Genomic DNA, 19226 nt, shown 5'->3' with positions numbered 1-19226 from the left:
ATTATATTATTCTATATTTAAACATTAAAAAATTAAAATATTTTGCAAAAGCCCGGCCCTTCCCGCCTCCCCCTAGTTCCGCTCCTGTTAACCAAGGTATTAGACGATCTTTCTTGGGTCCACCTCCATCTCCATTCAAGAGGAGAGTCTATTGTTAGTGGAGCCAGTCGTATTATTATTTTTCTTGTACGGGTAGACAACGAAATTTAAAGGCTGGTGGTTTGGGAGGTTGCTGGGTCATTGTACGTTCACTGATTTCTTTCCTTCTGTTTTCTGAGTGATGACTTTGGATTGCCTTAGCCAATTATCAGCATTAAGCCCGCCATCCATAATTTTTAGTGGATTAGAGGTTAAATATGCATTGGAATTAAAAGATTGAAAAATCAATTACCATGTCATAAATTAATTCTAAATATATCTTTTACTTTGTCATCCGTAACCTGAATTCAAAAAATTAATAAAATCTTGGATATATATATAACAAATCAATCCACGCAGCACCTAATAATAACTACTGTCGCCGGCTTATGACATGTTTATACATTGTTATAAGTTTATAAAAAAAATATAAAAAATTTATAAAGAAAAAGACTGTTGTAATATATAATATTTTCAAGAAAAAAATTATAAAAATAATTTTATTAAAAAACATAAAAATTAAAAAAAAAATATTAAAAAACACTATAACAATCTAAAGTGTTTTGTGATGAAATATACAACCATAATTTTCAAGTAGTTTAATATTAAAAAAAAAAAATTAACGGATAATTTTAAAAAAATCATAAAAAAATCACGTGAGAAATGACTATAGTAATCCACAGTGTTTTTTTTTTAAAGTACAAAAATAAATTCTTAATCAGTTTAATATGAAAAAACATAAACAACAAAAACAATTTTAAAAACAAAAATCATATAAAAAGAAAATATAATAAAAAAAATCAATGTAAGGAAACACTATGGTAATTCACAATGTTTTGTAAGGAAAAACTACAGTTGAAATTCTCAATCAACTCAATATTAAAAAAATAAAATTGATAAAGATATTTTAAAAAAAAAATATAAAAACTACATGGCGAAACACTATAACAATTCACAATGTTTTAAATGAACAAACCACAAAACTAAATTAGTAACCATCTCAATATTAAAAAAATAAATCTGATAAAGATAATTTAAAAAAAAAATACAGAAAAACATTGTAATAAAATAAAAACATGTGAGGAAATAGTGCAACAATCAACAATATTTTAAAGAAAAAAACTATAAAGTTAAATTCTCAACAAGTTCAGTAGTAAAAAAATAAAATCAACAAAAATAATTTTTAAAAATATAAAAAAAACATAATGTTGGAAAAAAAATAAAAAACATGTGGGAATGGAAAAAAAATAAAAAAAGAAAAAACATTTGGGGAGTTGATTGAAAAAAAAACATGCAAGAAATGCTACAATACGTTTTTTATATGTCTTAGAGTATTAGTTAATAGTTAAATGACCCAGTTTAAGAGTTAGATTGTGAATTGGACAATTCAGCTTGCAAGTTGATATAGATTTATTTATTTTTTAATGAAACGATGTTATATTAAATAATTTTTCAAGAAAACTGAAATGACATTGGTTGATGTAATTTTTTTAAAATAAATTAATTAAATTTTAATTAGATTATCTAGATTGAGAATTATTTTACCAAGCCATTCAAGTTAAATCATATCAATTTTTCAATTGAAATAAATGACCTAGCTAGGGCTTTAAGCCAATGAGTCAACCAACTAAATTAGGTTTGATAAACATGCCTAGTTAACTTATTTTTTTTTTTATTAAAATTTCGACTAAATAATTATCTAAACAAATTATTTTTTTATATATATCGTATAAATTTTTTTTCAATCAAATTTTTTACTGAATAATTATTCAAACAAGTTATTTTTTATAAGATATCAAGTCACTATAGTGCAGTTGCACCACAATTTTCTATTTTTTTACTTTTTAAAAATCAAATTAATATTTTTTTATTATTTTAATGTGTTAATATAAAAAATATAAAATTATTTATTTTAATATATTTTTAAAAATACTTTAAAAACCATAAAAAATAAACACGACCATGACAAATTATTCACACGACCGGTGCATTAAAAAAATTCCCTGCATTCTCTTCTTAAATAACAATCTAACTCCTTGGAACTGGCCATCGCTCGTATTCACTCGGTTCATTACCAATTAGACAGAACGTCACTGTCATGGCAGTCCCCACACCCACCAAGACGCCGTTATCAAAAGAATAATAATAAATATTTAATTTATTAAAAATACCAAAATATCTTGCGCCGCGTTAAAGTTTTCTCCATCTCAAAGCAAAGAAATGGACGTGGTACGATCTCTTTGGCTACTTTTAGAGGATGCACGTCAAGAAACTGATACCTTCCACTTTACCTTCCAACAGCCACAAGATAAGCTCAACTCCTTGCCTCTTCCCCCCTCCCCTCCTTTATAGATTCACAAGAAAAGCAACTGTACTGTACTCTGTCATGGCGCTATGCGATGCGGTGATAGGGAATTTAACGACGATCTACGTGGCGGTGATAGCTGGAATTAAGGTTTATGGGCTGGTCTGTGGAAGGAGCTTCAGTGGTGGATTCGTGCTGATTCTGTCTACTATCGTAGTGGGTTTGATATTGACTGGGACGCTGGCGTGGGATATTTCTCGTAAGGCCACGTATCCGATTTCACGGGATCATGTCAATGTTCATGAGATGTGCAAAGGTGGTATTTGCTGGCACGGCGTGGCTGTCCGGTCCCCGGCTTCTCAGGTCCGGTTTAGACTTCCTCAGCGTTAGCAATTACTATCAAGCAATACGGGTTTTCTGTAAAAAAAAGACAGATTTTGAGAGACAGCGCCATAACAAAAGTACGAAAAGAAGAACGAGAATAAAGAAAAGGGATTAAAAATGCCAGGTAGAGAGTCTCTTTCTTGGTTTTTGGTGGTTCTTGCTGTCGAGTATGAGCCTTTTTCCTTGAAAGAGTGACTCAGGAGGTGTTTGTTTGTTTGCCAGAGAGGGAGGAGATACAATAATGTGCATATAGATAAGTTAAAAGAGTGACGAGTGTTTTATTTTTGAGTATAAATAAAAATGTCTCATAAGACATGCATTTTGTTTTCTTGTAACTGTTTCAAGCTTTGCCACGTCAACTTATTTTTGAGCCGTTGCATTTGCTGAAGAGCCAGGCTTGGCGGTCGATACTTGATACTGGTGGCAGCAAAACAAGGGAACTGTTCAGCTGAAAAGAAAACGTTCGGAGTGAATTTCCAGGGCCGGTGGCTTGGTTGGGTTTCTTTGCATCTCAATTTTGGCGAAGTTTTGCTTTCTCTCCATTGGCTATGGCAGCTGGTGTTTGTCACATGCTTTTTTTTTTTTTTTTTAAAGTATAATGATTTTTTAGTTTTTTTCTTCACATTTGCCAATTTTAAATTAAAAAAAACACTAAAAAACATTAATTTAATGATTTTTAATTAAAAAACACTTTAAAAAATAAAATTAACTACCAAAACTATCACCACCCTAATAGACTATCATCATTATACATTTATTGTGGTTTTAAATTTTTTCTCATTGAATCATATCTTAGTTTTAATGGCATTTATTAACATATCTATTCTGCTTTCAATACCATGCAACGTCTTTCATTAGCCCTATTAATTGGTAGCCCAAAAAACGTTTTCCATTAACTTCCGGTTTATCCACTTCTTTTATCACGGGTAGTATATACGTCGACCTGGTTTGCCGTTTAGCCGGATACATGTAAAATAATGTTTTTTAAGATTTTAAAAAAATCAAATCAAATTTCATTCATATTCTAACCAGATTGAGCGGGTTATAGATTAAATTATCGGGTTGATTAGGTCAACTCCAACCTAATTTAATACGAAATCTAACTCACATTAGTAGTTTTCACGTCGGGGCAAATTGACTTGCTAGATTAAACCATATTTAATAATACTTTTTATTGACTACTAGCAAACTAAAAAAGAAACAATTATTTTCCTTATTCTAAAAAAGAAACTAATTTTTCCAAAAAAAAAAGGTGACGATCTGGGTTTGAACTTCAAATCCTGCTGTTATCATCTAAAGAATTTGAAGAGGACATGATTGAAGATCAATAAGCACAGCACGAATTTGAATCAAATGCGGACCCTTGATAGTAAAAATAACCAGTCCGAATTATGGGCCCACTGGATAAGCCCAGTAAACCGGGCCCTATAGCCCAAGAAAAATCCTAAGGACCCCTTGATAGTCGATAGTAAAAATAACAATGTTTAACCCATTTCAAAAAGTCCAGTATCTTTTAATTGGGCCTCAATTGACTATACAAGGAGGAGAAACGACACCGTCTAAAGAAGGCTGGAAAATGCCTCTTCCTTCCAAAACCCTTAACAAACAGCACAAAACCCTTTTCTGTAAAAGCAACCACCACAAACTTCCCTGCCTCTTCTCAGTCAAATCAATGGCTCCAAGCTTCGTATTTGAGCCTCCTAGCGACGAAGAAGTTGAATTATCAGAAGCAGAAGAACTAGAAGACGAGGAAGAAGAAGCGGAAGGAGAAGGAGAAGAAGAGAAACCATCAAAACGGCGGCAGAAGCAGTCGCCTTGGGACTTTGCTTCCTATTCCGAATCTGTCGCCGAAGAACACGCTCGTCGAAGCACAACTTCCATCGATGACAAAATCTCAAGAGCTCGCCAACAACACTCCACTCCTTCAACTGAACACGCTGACGATGCTAGTTCCTCGGATTCCGAACCTGACAAACAAGTAAGTAACCAAGCAACTAACTAACTTCTTGCATTTATTAAGGAATTTATAGGTTTCATGTAATTTATTTTATTTAATTTTTCCAGGAAGAGTATAAGGGGGAAGATGATGACGGTGATGAGGATACTAATGTAGAGGAAAGGAAGTCATTTTTTGCGCCGTCAGAAGGAACTTCTTTCCATGCCAATTCGTTTATGGAGCTTAATCTATCTCGGCCACTGCTTCGAGCTTGTGAGGCTTTAGGTTATACTAAGCCTACTCCAATTCAGGTTTCCAATTTCACCTCAATTTTTACTGTCATACATTTACTTGCATTGGAGTGTAGGTTATTGAATTTTAGGGATTGTTTGTAGGCGGCTTGTATACCGTTGGCCCTCACTGGGCGTGATATTTGCGGGAGTGCTATTACGGGTTCAGGGAAGGTATGAGCTTTTGTTAATAACTTGAAAAATTGGTGCATTTTGTGTTTAGTGAAAAAATGAGTTGATCGAATAGAAATGCGAGGACTAATTCTGGATGGTTTTATTTTACAGACAGCAGCTTTTGCCTTACCAACCTTGGAGAGATTACTGTTTCGTCCAAAACGTATTCTAGCAATAAGAGTCCTTATTCTAACTCCTACCAGAGAATTGGCGGTTCAGTGAGTGCTTGTGCGCTAATCTTTTTAATTAAAGGCGTGTGTATCATATTTGTAAATATTTGATCAAATTTGATTCTGTACTTGGTGCATGTGTTGCAGGGTTCACAGTATGATTGAGAAAATTGCACAATTTACGGATATAAGATGTTGCTTGGTTGTTGGAGGGCTTTCTACGAAGGTATTTGTCTTCTCAATTCACTCAACTGTGTGAAAACATGCACATTTGGTTTGTGATGGAATAACACCAGTGTTTTGTAATTTGTTGCTTTTGATAACACCTATTATTTGATTGGACACGGTTGGAAGTGCACAATTAATTTGATATCATATACTTGCAAAATGGGAATTCCTTGTTCTTCTTTCATCAACAAGTCAGAAGTGATGTAAGTGTTGTTTAGGTGCAAGAAGCTGCCTTGAGATCAATGCCAGATATTGTTGTAGCTACTCCAGGGCGCATGATAGATCATTTACGCAATTCTATGTCAGTTGATTTGGATGATCTAGCAGTTTTAATCCTTGATGAAGCAGACCGACTTCTGGAGCTTGGATTTAATGCTGAAATTCATGAGCTGGTACCTTTGACCTCTTCTTGTTTTATTACATAAGATCTGTGATGGCTTTTCTGTCATTGTTAATAGTTTTGTCAGTAAGCTTAATTGTCAAGAGTCACAGTTGATCTCGTAAAACATTGCTCCAGGAATTAACAGCATCCATATCTCCTACAGTTAACAAAATTGTGCTAACTGAAATTTACGAATACATCAAAATTGTGCTAACTGAAATTTAGGAATACATCACTTTAGGTCTCACTGAGTTGGGCACACATAGAACAAAAAAGCCATTAGTTGCTTCTGCATTTCAGTAATCAATTTTGTTGTTGTAAGTTGTATGTAGTTTCAACTGAAGGTCTTGTTGCTGCTTTTAGTCTTTTATAATCAGTTCCTGGTTTATTGGCAGGTTCGACTTTGTCCCAAAAGGAGGCAGACCATGCTATTTTCAGCTACTATGACTGAAGAAGTTGATGAGCTTATAAAGCTTTCTCTAACCAAACCACTGCGTCTCTCTGCTGATCCATCTGCAAAACGACCAGCAGCATTGACTGAGGAGTGAGTCATTCTGACCCTGCATTTTTTATTTCCTTTTTCTTTCATATTGACTACAATGTGTTAGCCATCTGTATCTCAGATGCGTATTGGCAAGGGTGTATTTTTTACTGAAGTTATCATGGGAAAATGGCCTTCAACTTATTTTTGGATATACCCTCTGTTAATTTGATTTAACTAACCAAGAAGTATGGTTCTCTTCCACAGGGTGCTTAGACTACGCAGGATGCGTGAGGTCAACCAGGAGGCAGTCCTCCTTGCATTGTGCTCAAAAACTTTTACATCCAAAGCGATCATCTTCAGGTTGCTATTACATTATATTGTCATTTTCTTCATGAAACTCTGTTTTCTGAATTTTTTTTAAATAGCTTATCTAAATGCCAATAATTATCATGTAATGAATCTAGACGTGTGGTATTGCTGACGCGCATATGGAAATGTTGAAGTAACAGCAATTTGGATTTGTTTTATTGTTGTAATCACCAACAGATTTTAAAAATTCCACAATAGAGCAAATGAAAATAATAAAATAATCAAACAACTGTTTCTAACTGGGTCTATGACATGGGGACCATGGCAAAAGTTGATACTGTTTGACTGGCAACTTTAGCTTTCCACAGATCAAGCATGTCTTCCCTGTATTTAGACTTATCAGTTACATGAATTTAATGATCAATTTCAATTTCCTTTGGCAGTGGAACCAAGCAAGCTGCACATAGGTTGAAGATTTTGTTTGGATTATCGGGTTTTAAAGCTGCTGAGCTTCATGGAAATCTTACACAGGCCCAGCGTCTTGATGTGAGTTGCTTAATTTGAGAAGTTGTGTTTTGCTTGTTTTGGGTCTTTGCAGTTGCCTGAATATTGTTCCCTGTTGTGCTACCAAAGTGTTAGAACTCTGGGGATAGCATAGTGCTTAGCTTGGTAATTTTAGATCTTCAGTTGCCTCCCGGACTTATTCATGATTACATTCTGTAGGCTTTGGAACTTTTCAGGAAGCAAGAAGTCGACTTTTTGATTGCAACGGATGTAGCTGCTCGAGTGAGTGGAAACATGAGACTTAAAACATTCCTTTTCATATTGCTTTATTATATCAATATCACCTTCTTAGCCCTTTTCTAGTTTTATTTTGTTGATTTAAGGGGTTTTTTTTTTTTTTTTTTGTACTGGGGTGTTCAAGAATTGGAAAGTATTGAATAATTTACAAATATTTCTTTCGCTGGAACTTGGGAGAATTCAGCCTCTATGTCAGCATCTGGCTCTTTTGCTCACCTCTTTGTTTTCCTTGTTCTTTTTATTTGCTATAGATTTGGAGGTTGGATGATATAATGTGTACCTTTTTACCCTTTTCTTGCCTTTTTTAGGGACTTGATATTATTGGTGTTCAGACAGTTATCAACTATGCATGTCCCCGTGACCTTACTAGGTAAATACTGAACTCTTTTCTGATGTTGCTTGATTATGACAGGCCTGTTCTTTTTCTGAATATTTGTTCGTCATCCTACATTTGAATGCTGTTTTTGGGTTGTTGAATGAGCACAGTGCATTGTGGTATCACCTCTATCTTTGTTTCTCTGTGCAGTTACATTCACAGAGTGGGTCGTACTGCGAGAGCTGGTAGAGAAGGATATGCAGTTACATTTGTGACAGATAATGATCGGTCCCTTTTGAAAGCCATTGTGAGCCATGTTCTTCCTTTCATCTTCTAAGACTGGTTTAACTTTTCTGGCTAATTTTACCCCAGGAGATAAACAGTCTACATCCGCCACTTCTCCTGGATATTGTTAATCTTGAACCATTAATTTGGCATAGTAATTCTTTCTTGGCTAATTCCATTCACTCAAGCAATACTGATATTACGTCTCTTAGTGTATGAAAGGTGTTTGGTATTGGTTTTGTAGGAGAAACCATGTAGATTTTTGGCACCAAATACCTAAGAAGAGAATGCTTTCAAAGCCATGGAGATGTCAAATTGCACTTTCATACACTGGCTTTCTAGGATTTCCTGGGTCCTAAAATTTAAATTAACCTTTTAGCTGTCACAATAGTTTGGGTGAGAGACTGTTGCATCTGAGAAAATTGAATATATTCCCAGAACATTAGTCAAGGCTTTGGTAGGAAGGAATGTATTAAAGCGTGTTTATGGCTTCTGGACTAAATATGATTGGTTAAATTTACATAAAAATACACACACATGGATGAAACATGTGCGTTCATAGCCATGGAGATGTCAAATTGCACTTTAATACACTGGCTTTCCAGGATTTCCTGGGTCCTAAAATTTAAATTTACCTTTTAGCTGTCACAATAGTTTGGGTGAGAAATTGTGTTGCGTCTTAGAAAATTGAATATATTCCCAGAACAATAGTCAAGGCTTCAGTAGGAAGGAATGTATTAAATTGACATAAAAATATGAAGACATGGATGAAACATCCTGTTTTTAGTTATATAGGCTCTTAATGTTCAATTATGTTATATTTTGAAAGCAGATCCCTTAGTATTAGTTAAATATTTTATCATATAAATTATATATGGATTCTCTCATTATAAGGCCGTATCCTATATGATCTCATTTAAGTAGGTTTTTGAAAGGAGAATTTGGAGATAGTCCAACTCTTCATTAGTTCCGCTTGAAGTTGCTAATATAAAAAGTAGAAGTTTCACCAATGTGGTTGTGGAATATGACTCACCCTGAGGCCATGTTGTTTGTGTTGCTCATTTAACAGGCAAAGAGAGCTGGTTCAAAGTTGAGGAGCCGTATTGTTGCAGAGCAATCAATTATTAAGTGGTCTCAGATAATTGAGAAAATGGAAAATCAAGTGGCTGATGTTCTTCAACAAGAGAGGTCTTGATGGGATTATGTTCTCGTGGTTATTTTAAATAAAAAAAAATTCTTATTTTACGCTGAAGTTTTTGATGTTCACTAATTGCAGGGAAGAGAGAGCAATAAGAAAAGCTGAAATGGAAGCAACCAAGGTATTTAACCCTTCTCCAATTAGACTTCTTGCCTGTTGATCTTGTCAGAGATATAGTGTACTTCATAGTCCATAGTTATAAGTTGAGTACTAGTCTTCTATTTTTTATTTTGTATTTCTTTTTTTTAGCCATCACATTGCGTTGAAAGTCTTTACTATTGGTGTAAAAGTATTTTGTGACTTTGGAAACTGTTAACCTGAGAAAGCACTAGATTAAGTTCATACACTTCTATGATTCTTGCAGGCGGAAAATATGATCGCACACAAGGATGAAATCTTTTCACGTCCCAAAAGGACTTGGTTTGTAACAGAGAGAGAGAAAATGCTCGCAGCAAAAGCAGCAAAGGTGTTTTATGTACTATCATGGTTGTTTATGTTATATGCCTTGTATGTTCAAAACAAATCTGTCCCAGATGTTCATAAGCTGGAATTTGAATTTATTTTTCTGGCCATTGAGATCTGCCAGTACCATAACCACTCAGAAGAAGACACAAATGATTTCTGGAAGGTGTTGATAAATAATGCTAGGTTTTATCTGCTGTCATATGGCAAGGCTGGATAATGCATTTAGTATATTTTCTTAATCTCCTTTTATACTTTTATCCTCTATGGGGAGGGAAATCATGTGAAGATGGTCTTTTATGTTAGAGGAGGTATGCCTCCTAAGCAATAATGCTATTCTTATCTATAGATAGAATACACACGACCATAGCTATTTCCTTCTGTGTTAAATGATTTACCTCTTTCAGTTTCACTCTCAGCACTTCATATGAAGCAATCTTAGTATGAGGTTAGTTTCTCCTATTAATCAAATGGTGTCTTTAATTGCATGCAGCAGTCATCAGTTGAAAAAGAAAAAGGTTCTGGAAATGAGGTGATGAGTGCCCAACAAGCCGAAGACCTTAAAATGAAGGAAAAGAGGAAGCGAGAGCGTGAGGTGATTTTTGTTCTTGTCTTGTTTTTTTTGTTTTTGCAATTTAATGCTATTATTTTCTGATTCAAAAAAATTATTCTCACAAACGTAAGTAATTTCTGCTGAACAGAAAAATTTACCCCGTAAAAAGCGTCGAAAATTACAAGCAGCCAGAGAGATGCTAGAGGATGAAGATTTGACAGAGAAACCAGAAGTATGTGTCCCCTCATTTTCTGTGAGCAAATATCATGCATGTATATAATCTTGTTCTGTTGTCTATGGCACTAGATATTTTGAATGGCTAATATCAAACCATAAGGCAGATATGTGCAAAGATGTTTCTGTAGTAGGATTTGAGGTGGCAATTTGTATGTCAATTTGTCAGTGCTTTTCAGGTTTTCATAAGATCATTAAACCAGGCCAACGTATTTCAATGCTAACAATTTAATACTTGCAAAAGTTTCTTTTATGCTCCTTGCAAAGTGAAATGTGTTGCTTGTATCATACTGCAGGGCAGTGGAAAAAATAAGAAAGAAAAGACTGGACTATCACTAGTCGATCTGGGTTACCGGCGGGCAAAAGCAGCCAAGGCTGTGAAGAAGGCAATGGATGCGGGCAAGATTGTGCAGAAGAAGGCTAGTAAGAAATCAAAGCAGCCTCCTGAAAGAACTCAATCAAGGACAGAAGAAATGCAGGAGTTATTCCAGAGCGATATGAGTGAGAAAAAGCAGAAGAGAAGAAGTAGCGGAACAGGAAACAGGAAGTCCAAGAATTCATTCAAAAGCAAATCAAGGTATGAATCAGCTTAATATTTCTTCTTTTCTTGGCTTTTATGTTTCTAGAACTCCTACATACTGTCTTATAGCATAGAACCAAAGCTACAGGAGACATATCTCAATCAACGCAGGCTAGATAAATAGATTGTCTTGGTTAAGCCGCAGCATAATATCTCTTGCAGTTAACTGTAGGGCGACTCACAAATAGTTTACCACATATCTAATATTTGCACAAGCGTTATGTATGTGATGTCATGGAGCCCTATGTTGTGTGAATGAAAGTACTCTTGGAGCTTACACCATCCTAAGATTCCCAACCATAAAATACGCAATGCTACCTGCGTTGTCATATAATGCATTATTACTGCAGCTGTAATCTCAGTGATAGATTTCTGATTTGCCACTTCCCGATGCTAGCAAAGATACTTGCATTGATGAGATTCTCAAAAAGTGAACTTTAGATGTTATGGATTGCTTTAGAGAGGACATTCCAGAATAATATTCTCAGACTTTTTACCTACAAGTATTAAAATAATATTCATTTTTGATCATTCCAAGTACTGGAACTCGATACTCATCGATACCCAATTTCTTTTTTCAGGTATAAGCGCAGGTAGCACTATCAGGTCGGCCATCAAATTATGTGGTCATTTACCTCTATATTATGAAGGTTCTATCCTTTAGCTGCCGATTTTAGAGGAAAAGAGGCAGGCAGTAACCGATGATGGTGCGCATGTGAAAGCATCCTTGCAAAGGACGTGTTCATTATCTCCCCCGATGTTTTAAATTTCCATCCCGTTTTTTTTCCTGTATAATTACTAGGGGGTTTCGAGACCTGATAACAAATGTTTTCCGGGGTCGGTATTTGGCCCACAAAGTTTTGATCTATTATGCTGCCTTGTGGTATCGATTGGTCTCTGGGCCTAACTGCTCCTCCTGATTTGAGTTTGGTTTCCTGATCATCATCTTTGATACAATGGAACTCAACTAACCTTATGATACAGGAAATGCTTGCTAAAAAAAAATACCAGCGAGCAGCCAGTTAATAAGGTTTATTGTCAGTATTACCTGCTCTTCTATTTGAATTTTTAATGGGTTTTCGTGGGATCAGGAATTACAAGGTCTCTAGGCCACGGGTCCACAACTAGTTCTGATATAGGCGAAACTTGCTTCTCAATACGTTAATTTGTTTTTAGAAAAAAATTTACTTTTTTGATTAAAACATTGTTTTGATTTATTTTTTTTCACAAAAAAAAAAAAAAAATAAATTTTTAGTTCATCTTTCTAAACTGTGACTTATACCGACCCCTGAGAACTAAACTTGCTGCGTGCCTTGAGTCTTAACTATTTGTGGCCTCGAGGGCTTTCTTTTTTTGAGCTCATAATATTGCGTTGCTTGGCTTTGATTAATCAACGGAAGCTGCTAGTTTGTTTCTTCCAAGAACGCTGCAAGTTGACACCTCCACAATCCGTTCGGGGCTTTCACAGATCTTCATAAAGAGATTTATGTAATTCACTAATCTGGGCCTCAGCTGCACGCACCATTCTGCAATAGAAAATCAGCAAAGAATTCACGTACCCTTCGATTCTGTTCGTCAAAACAGGGAATAGTAAACTACTGAAATTAAATATACGCCCTTCTATACAAGAGAACTTGAAAATATATATATTAAAAAAAGAGGAAAAAGAAACTTCAAAAAATGAAGCTAAAGACAATTAGTTCCTTTAAATTTCTGTGCTATGTGACGAAGATAAATTACAGCTACATGTACCAAAGTTTCTATGATTGCAATTGCCTTCTATAAAACACAGAAAAGAGAAGTAAGAAACTAAACCAAAATGAAGAACAAATAAAAACCCTAATCTTCTTTTTTTATCCTGCTTCAGCTATTAATCTCATGAATCATTTTACATTCACAATGCCCCCGGTTTTATTCTGCTTCCCTCACTTAGGCCAATCAGCTTAGGATGCTGGATTATCGTTTGCAATCCAAGTATGAACCAACTTGATCAGACTTATCAACTGATTCCAGGAGTCGGCACGCTGACAATGAGGAAGTTTCTATCTCCGTGAAGGTTGAGGATGCTTATGTTGTAAAGATCAAGCTGGTTCCCACCCGGTATCCGGTTCCTTCCTTTTCCCACCCACCCCAGAGCTTGAAGAAGGCTGTGAGCTGCCTTGGCCAGGCATGAGTAGCTGCCGCAAACCACCTATGCTTCCCCCTTCCATCGTAAAACCAGAATTTAAGTCAAAGCTAGGCCGTGTACGCCCAGCACCATTTAAACCCAGGGGTGCTCCGCTCATGCTCATGATGAACGGTTGCTGGGAATAAGGAGGAACAGCTGGTGAAGAGCCCATTATTTGAGGCATGACAGGGGCTCCTCTTGAATCCACCATATAAGGGATTGAGCCAGTAGGGCCATACATGGCCGAAGAGATGGGCATGGCAGGTGCTGTTGCCAGTGCATTGAACCCAAAAACAGGAGAGTGCGTGTATGACACAGAGGGGACCATACCCAAAACAGCTCCCATTCTTGTAAGATTAGCGTCCATTGCATGTTCCAGAGGCTTGCCATTTGGCATGGATGGAGTCCGAGGAATAAAACCCTTACTGTCAATTTCCATTCTACTACCCACTTCTACTCTAGTACCCATTATAGAAATAACAGGATCACCTGGTTTAGGAGCCACTTCTACTCTAGTACCCATGATAGAAATAACAGGATCACCTGGTTTAGGTCCTCCATAAGCACTTGTAGTTTGGGATGTCTTGCTATGATAGAGCCCTTGATCCAAGGAGTCGTTCTGAAAGAAAGGACTGTCATTCAAATCAAAGTTCCTCATTGAAGGCTGCCTTGAAGACGATGACAAAGCAGGAGATGGACTGCGATGGCCATTCCACTGGTAAAAGAGCCGTCCCTCCAATCTCAAATCTGTCGGTGTAGCATCACCATCATCGCTGGTACGATTTAAATCGAGGTTGGGTCTCTCTTGTCTTCTTGAACCCACTTCCAAAGAAGATTCCCCAGAATGGAAGCCTGATGAGACTGGCATTTGTCTTGATGAAATCAAATCCATGACCTTCTCCTCTCCACCCCCAGCCACATTGAGATCAATATCAAAGCAAACCTGCCTTTGTTTTGAACTGTTGCCGCTACCCCCAGTCTCAAGTGTCTTGTCCCCATCAGAAGTCTTGCGCGGGGAAGCTGGACGAAAAGCACTAGTAGCTGCAGAACCTCTCCATCCAAGAGTCCCCTCAAACCGCAAAGGGGCTACAGGTGATCCAGAAGCTGCTGCAGGTCTTGAAGCTGAAACAACAGAAATTGGGGTGGAGATGGTATTCACAGGGCCATCCATGTCATCAGAACAGACTTCTTCATTCAGATCAAAATCACAAAGACCTCTCTCTGTGTTAACTTCTGGTTCTTGGGCCACTTCAATAACCTGAGAGAACTCCGGGTCATGCATGCCATTCTCTGCTTCATTTTCCAGATTATTTGAATCAATCATGCGCCCCTCTTGTTCAGCATGTGTCTCAAAAGGCTGATTTTGTCTGGTTGGCACATTTTCTGGAGGGATCTCAGTGGATAGGTCCTGTTTTGCATTTATGGAGTCTGGGCTACCTGGCTGCTTAATACCACTTTCCATGAGTTTCTCCGAAGATGAGCTACAGGATTGTTCTCTGAAATCTACTTCTCTCTCCACTTCTTGAGCAACTTGTCGAGCAACTTCAAGAGCATCAACCATGCCATACTCAAGCTCAATATTAGATCTTTTTCTGTCAATCAAATCTGGACTCCGTTTATCTGTGGTTGATTTAGAGAAATCAGAATTATCCTCAGCTCCATCACTTCCATGTTCTCTATCATCATCACTGGCAATGTCTTCCATCCGTGGATAGAGACTCCCTAAATTGTCAAGTTTTTCCAACACACTCTTGTTGCCAGACAGGTGCTGTGAAGGGTCAGGAGAAAATTCACCATCTCTGGCAGTAGAATTAAACATCAGTGTTTGACATTGATTTCTATTCTCCACTTCATCTGTCCCAGCCTTTGATGTAGATAAAGGTGCAGCCCCATCAGCAGATGCACTAGTACAGCAATTATCCTCTTTGGTGTCAATATTATTTTGCAAAGTCGATCCTGTCACAAGTTCCTGAGCATTTCCAGCAACATTACTCAAGGAAATAACTGCAGCTTCCACGTTACTAGAGGCAGCTGATTTATCAGTAAGCATCTTTGGAGCTTCTGAGTCTGGTTCAGCTGTGTGTCCCTTTGGAACTGCTAAACTATGCGTCTCAGTAGAAGCAGCCCCTTCTACAGTACTACTCACTTGGGATTTTTCTTTGAATGGTGGGCTTTCCTGGTCAGATGTTGACACAACAGAGGGGGAACGGGGATCTAATGATCTATCCACAGAGGTGGTGAGAGGATCTTGTGTTCTATTCTCCAAATTTCTATGGTCTAAATTTTGATGATCACAATCATTTGTTTGAATTTGTACATCCTGGGTGCTTTCTGCTGGAAGACAATTTGAGCTTCTTGATTGCAAACTTTCATCCCCGGTTTGTTCTGCAGCATTGTTTTCTACATCAGCCCTCCTGTTTGAAAGGGGAACATCAAGAACAACACATTCAGTTTTGCCAGTGTTACTGTCTTCCATTCCGACATTATCAAATGCCCCAACGCTCTGAACATCATGGTGAATTGCATCACTAACCTCACCAGGCTTCCAGCTATTGAACAGTGCCCTTGCCCTATCCTGAACCCGAGAACTATTGTGGTCAAGTAAATTATTAACAGTGTCCCAGACCCCTGAAGTAATAGACCTCTCCTTGTCTATTTGCAGCTTTTCCAGCGCTCTTAACAATGCAGTAATTGACTCTTCTACAGAGCCTTCACCTGTTTCATTACTGAACTTCTGTGCGAGCTTTAACCATCTATCAAAAAACAACAGCCCATCTAAGTTAATAAAAAGATCAAGACAATCTTTATTCTCTGTAGCAGCAACTGTGCTTGCAACAGCTGCCCATTGCCTGGTTGCATCTCCAATGTTTTTCACAACAGTAAATTTCTCCTTCATCATTACAGCAACCAACTCATGGACTCGTGATGGGGCTGTGAGTCCATCCTTCATCTCAGTCAGTGTAAAGAAATCTTCGAGAGTCATAATGAATTACATGCACTTCCAAGCATTGAAGAAGTCCCTGTGGCATAATAATCTGCTTTTTTCCATCAAGTGCCACGGTAGCTTTTAGAACTTTTTGCAGAATTCCCTGCAAAACAAATGAAATAGAATTCCTTAGCAGATAGTTTGAGACAGTATATATTAGCTGACAAACACTTATTGTACTTCACATTAGAACTCATTAAAAAACATGTACACAGAAACTAAACGAAGACTAACTAAAACCACATAAACACATGACATGGGCTAAATCACTCATTACAGAACATCCAGTGTAAGTAGAAACCAGAAAAAATAGATAATATAAATTCGAGGACATCCAAAGCATGTGTCAAGGATAATTCACCCTTGGCTCAAAATACTCTTATTCATAGAGAATGGAAGCAGGGATGTAAAAGAAACGGTAAATGGTTACCCACTGAGAACAACAATACAAAAAGGGAAAGTTAATTGGCCTTCCATGTTGAGTATAAATTCCATTATCAAATTTAGCAAATACTTGCCTCCTCCTCTAACACAGGTTATATGGTACACTAGAACATGGGGCTGGTAGATTGCATGGAATCTGACAAGTTTTAGACTAGTAATCATGGGACAAATAATGGCAAATCACATAATTAGTTTGAATTTGGAATCTCAAACTGATAGATGTTGTTTGTGCAGGGTGGAATAAAACAGTTGACCATTTTTAATGCTGAATTTGGTAGGGCTGGGTCACTCACCACTCCCAAATAAGTATTTTGTTACTGTCCCAACACTAGGAGACTTACACCAGAGCATCAGAACAATAAGCAGAAAGCGCATAGCAGTTGTAAAGGTAAGGCACCATTATCTTCTTTCATCGCGCACCCAAAATTAGCACAAAACAAAAGATTACAAGGTTATTAAGGAGATACTTTCTTGCACTGTTTTTACTTCGAGAAACACATTCATCGAATAAACATTTTATAAGATCCAAACATACAGGTAAAACACCACTGAACTACACAAAATCGATCGACTCATCATTGCTTTATGAAAAGCACGCATGGTTACTTTCGTATGTCCTTGGCACAGACCAGCCTTTTTCAAATGCCTAACCAGGAAAGAGAATTCAATGCATGACATGCTTAGCATACTTTATGTTATGCTTGGCATATGTCACCACAACTAGCATGTGGTATGCATGTATTTCATGAAGCATAACAGAAACACAATTTTATGACCAGCACCGCTGTATCGCAATTTGCTTCATGTGCACAGATCAGATGGTGAATCATGTTCAACATATACGGGAGTCCCTTCACCAACACTTGCAAAGAGAACACACTAACAGCATTTCCAATAAAAACACAAGTGATAGAACTGATCACATAAACCTACTGATGTAGAAAACATAAAATATTCAGTATATAAACTTGATGACAAGCAACAACAACAGGAAAACATGGCAAACCCTAAAACCAATAGTAATACTATCTAAAGAAAGCTTTTGCAAAGCAGCCACCAATTACACACCGTTTCAAAACCGATAGACTCGTAATCAGAGAAAGGAACGATAAAATGAAAACCCACTCATTGAATAGGAAAAAAAACCAAATTTCAATGACAATCAGCTCGAAACAATAGAAAACAACATACTTTTCCATCAATTTCAGACATGACATTTCAAAAACCCAGTAACAGCAATGAGAGAAGATCAAACCCTAGAATTCAAAACACCAAAAATGGAAGAAATCAAAAGAAAACCCTAGGTTTTTTTTATTGCTTAATATTAAAAGATATGGAGTAAACTTAAGGAGGTTTTGTGAACTAAATTAAGATTATCCTGATTAATGCTAATCGATATGTAATTAAATAACAATAAATCTCATAAATGGAAATGGATTAAAAACAAAAGAAAAACAATTAAATTTTCAAAAATAAATTGATAAAAGAGTTTTTTACCTTGATTATAAATTAATACAAGGAGAAAATGAAATTAAAACCCTAGCTGGTGAGTGACACAGCTCCAAGACTCAAACTTTTTTAGTGTGCTTCTCTCTCTAAAAAATTATCTCTCTTTTAACTTTCTCTCTCCCTAAAACGGAAGTGTTTTGTCTTTATTTTCTAAGGTTTCTAACATAAATAAAACCCTCGCCTTGCTGTTCTCTTTGAGGTTACCACTGAGAGAGAGAGGAGAGAGGACAGGGCAGAAGAGTCATGTTGTTCTTCGAGGTTGTGTTTTTTCTTTTAAATTTTGAAAATTATTTTATTTAATTTTCTGGTTGGTTTTAGCTCAAAGTTGGGTACATGCACGTGCGATGCGTGCGATGGAACCGTACGTCTTCGAGCAGGTCCGGTTTATTAGTGACCGGGCCAGGCAGCTCGTCTGGTCAACCGGTGACGATGGAAGCTTGTTTTAATTTCTTATACGGAATGTCCTTTGTATACATTTTATCAACACGTAAGCTCTCCACTAAACTATATTTTAATCTCATTTTTACAACGTTTTAATTGGGTGTTTTTAATGTTTAATGTTGAAATAAGTTCAACACGCCTTTTGTTGTTAAATAGTTGACTGCAACAAATAAAAAATGGTTTTTTTTAATTTTATTGTTTTTTTTTTAAAGGGTTTTAGAGTAGTATTAATTGTTTGTGATTTCAAGATGAGAGGGTGAGAGAAAGATAAATGCTTGAAAAAAAATTTTGAAAAAAAATTGGATATTCTATTTGGCCCTTTTAAGCTATTTAACAGCAACAATTATTTATCATAAGAACACAAATGGTGTGTTATTTTTAAAAAAAAAATTGTTTTTTATTTTTTAATTTCAGGGTCTTAAAATAGTGATTTTAAGATGAAATGGCGAG

At 36.5% G+C, this 19226-nt stretch overlaps 3 protein-coding genes across 5 annotated transcripts; 2 read left to right on the top strand and 1 right to left on the bottom strand.

Moving 5' to 3' along the window:
* Positions 1–2292: 2292 nt before the first annotated feature.
* LOC105140081 (uncharacterized) lies at positions 2293–3362 on the top strand. The gene has a single exon (XM_011046763.1). It carries the CDS (start codon positions 2396–2398, stop codon positions 2831–2833), a length of 438 nt encoding a protein of 145 aa, XP_011045065.1. The 5' UTR covers positions 2293–2395; the 3' UTR covers positions 2834–3362.
* A 1036-nt stretch (positions 3363–4398) lies between these two features.
* Positions 4399–12258, top strand: LOC105140080 (DEA(D/H)-box RNA helicase family protein). 2 transcript variants are annotated; one of them, XM_011046762.1, is made up of 19 exons: positions 4399–4805; positions 4892–5074; positions 5159–5227; positions 5339–5445; positions 5545–5623; positions 5844–6017; positions 6403–6551; positions 6756–6851; positions 7244–7346; positions 7524–7586; positions 7910–7971; positions 8128–8224; positions 9272–9390; positions 9479–9521; positions 9765–9866; positions 10359–10457; positions 10564–10647; positions 10946–11226; positions 11811–12258. In XM_011046762.1, exons 1-19 carry the CDS (start codon positions 4404–4406, stop codon positions 11824–11826), a joined length of 2328 nt encoding a protein of 775 aa, XP_011045064.1. In that variant the 5' UTR covers positions 4399–4403; the 3' UTR covers positions 11827–12258. The 2 variants fall into 2 exon arrangements, with proteins under 2 accessions (XP_011045064.1, XP_011045063.1); XM_011046761.1 differs by having other exon boundaries at positions 10356–10457.
* Positions 12259–12859: 601 nt separating this feature from the next.
* LOC105140079 (Transcription elongation factor (TFIIS) family protein) lies at positions 12860–18611 on the bottom strand. Of its 2 annotated transcripts, XM_011046760.1 has the most exons (4): positions 18324–18611; positions 18018–18082; positions 13940–16485; positions 12860–13885 (listed from the first exon to the last, which is right to left on the bottom strand). In XM_011046760.1, the coding sequence occupies exons 3-4, from the start codon at positions 16377–16379 to the stop codon at positions 13311–13313; spliced, it is 3015 nt and encodes a 1004-aa protein (XP_011045062.1). In that variant the 5' UTR covers positions 16380–16485; positions 18018–18082; positions 18324–18611; the 3' UTR covers positions 12860–13310. The 2 variants fall into 2 exon arrangements, with proteins under 2 accessions (XP_011045062.1, XP_011045061.1); XM_011046759.1 differs by lacking the exon at positions 18018–18082.
* Between the last annotated feature and the right edge of the window lie 615 nt (positions 18612–19226).

Source organism: Populus euphratica, unplaced genomic scaffold, assembly GCF_000495115.2.
Source record: "Populus euphratica unplaced genomic scaffold, PopEup_1.0 scaffold98.1, whole genome shotgun sequence".
Lineage (NCBI taxonomy): Eukaryota > Viridiplantae > Streptophyta > Magnoliopsida > Malpighiales > Salicaceae > Populus > Populus euphratica.
This window is presented reverse-complemented; position numbering and strand designations above follow the sequence as displayed.

Excerpts from the sequence above, each read along its gene's own strand:
- LOC105140081 (XM_011046763.1), top strand. The coding sequence starts at position 2,396 with ATGCACGTCAAGAAACTGATACCTTCCACTTTACCTTCCAACAGCCAC.
- LOC105140080 (XM_011046761.1), top strand. The coding sequence starts at position 4,404 with ATGCCTCTTCCTTCCAAAACCCTTAACAAACAGCACAAAACCCTTTTC. Across the intron at positions 7,347-7,523 it reads CACAGGCCCAGCGTCTTGAT|GCTTTGGAACTTTTCAGGAA; the intron begins GTGAGTTGCTTA and ends TACATTCTGTAG. Across the intron at positions 9,867-10,355 it reads TCGCAGCAAAAGCAGCAAAG|CAGTCATCAGTTGAAAAAGA; the intron begins GTGTTTTATGTA and ends AATTGCATGCAG.
- LOC105140079 (XM_011046760.1), bottom strand. The coding sequence starts at position 16,379 with ATGACTCTCGAAGATTTCTTTACACTGACTGAGATGAAGGATGGACTC. Across the intron at positions 13,886-13,939 it reads TTATGGAGGACCTAAACCAG|GTGATCCTGTTATTTCTATA; the intron begins GTGATCCTGTTA and ends CTCCTAAACCAG.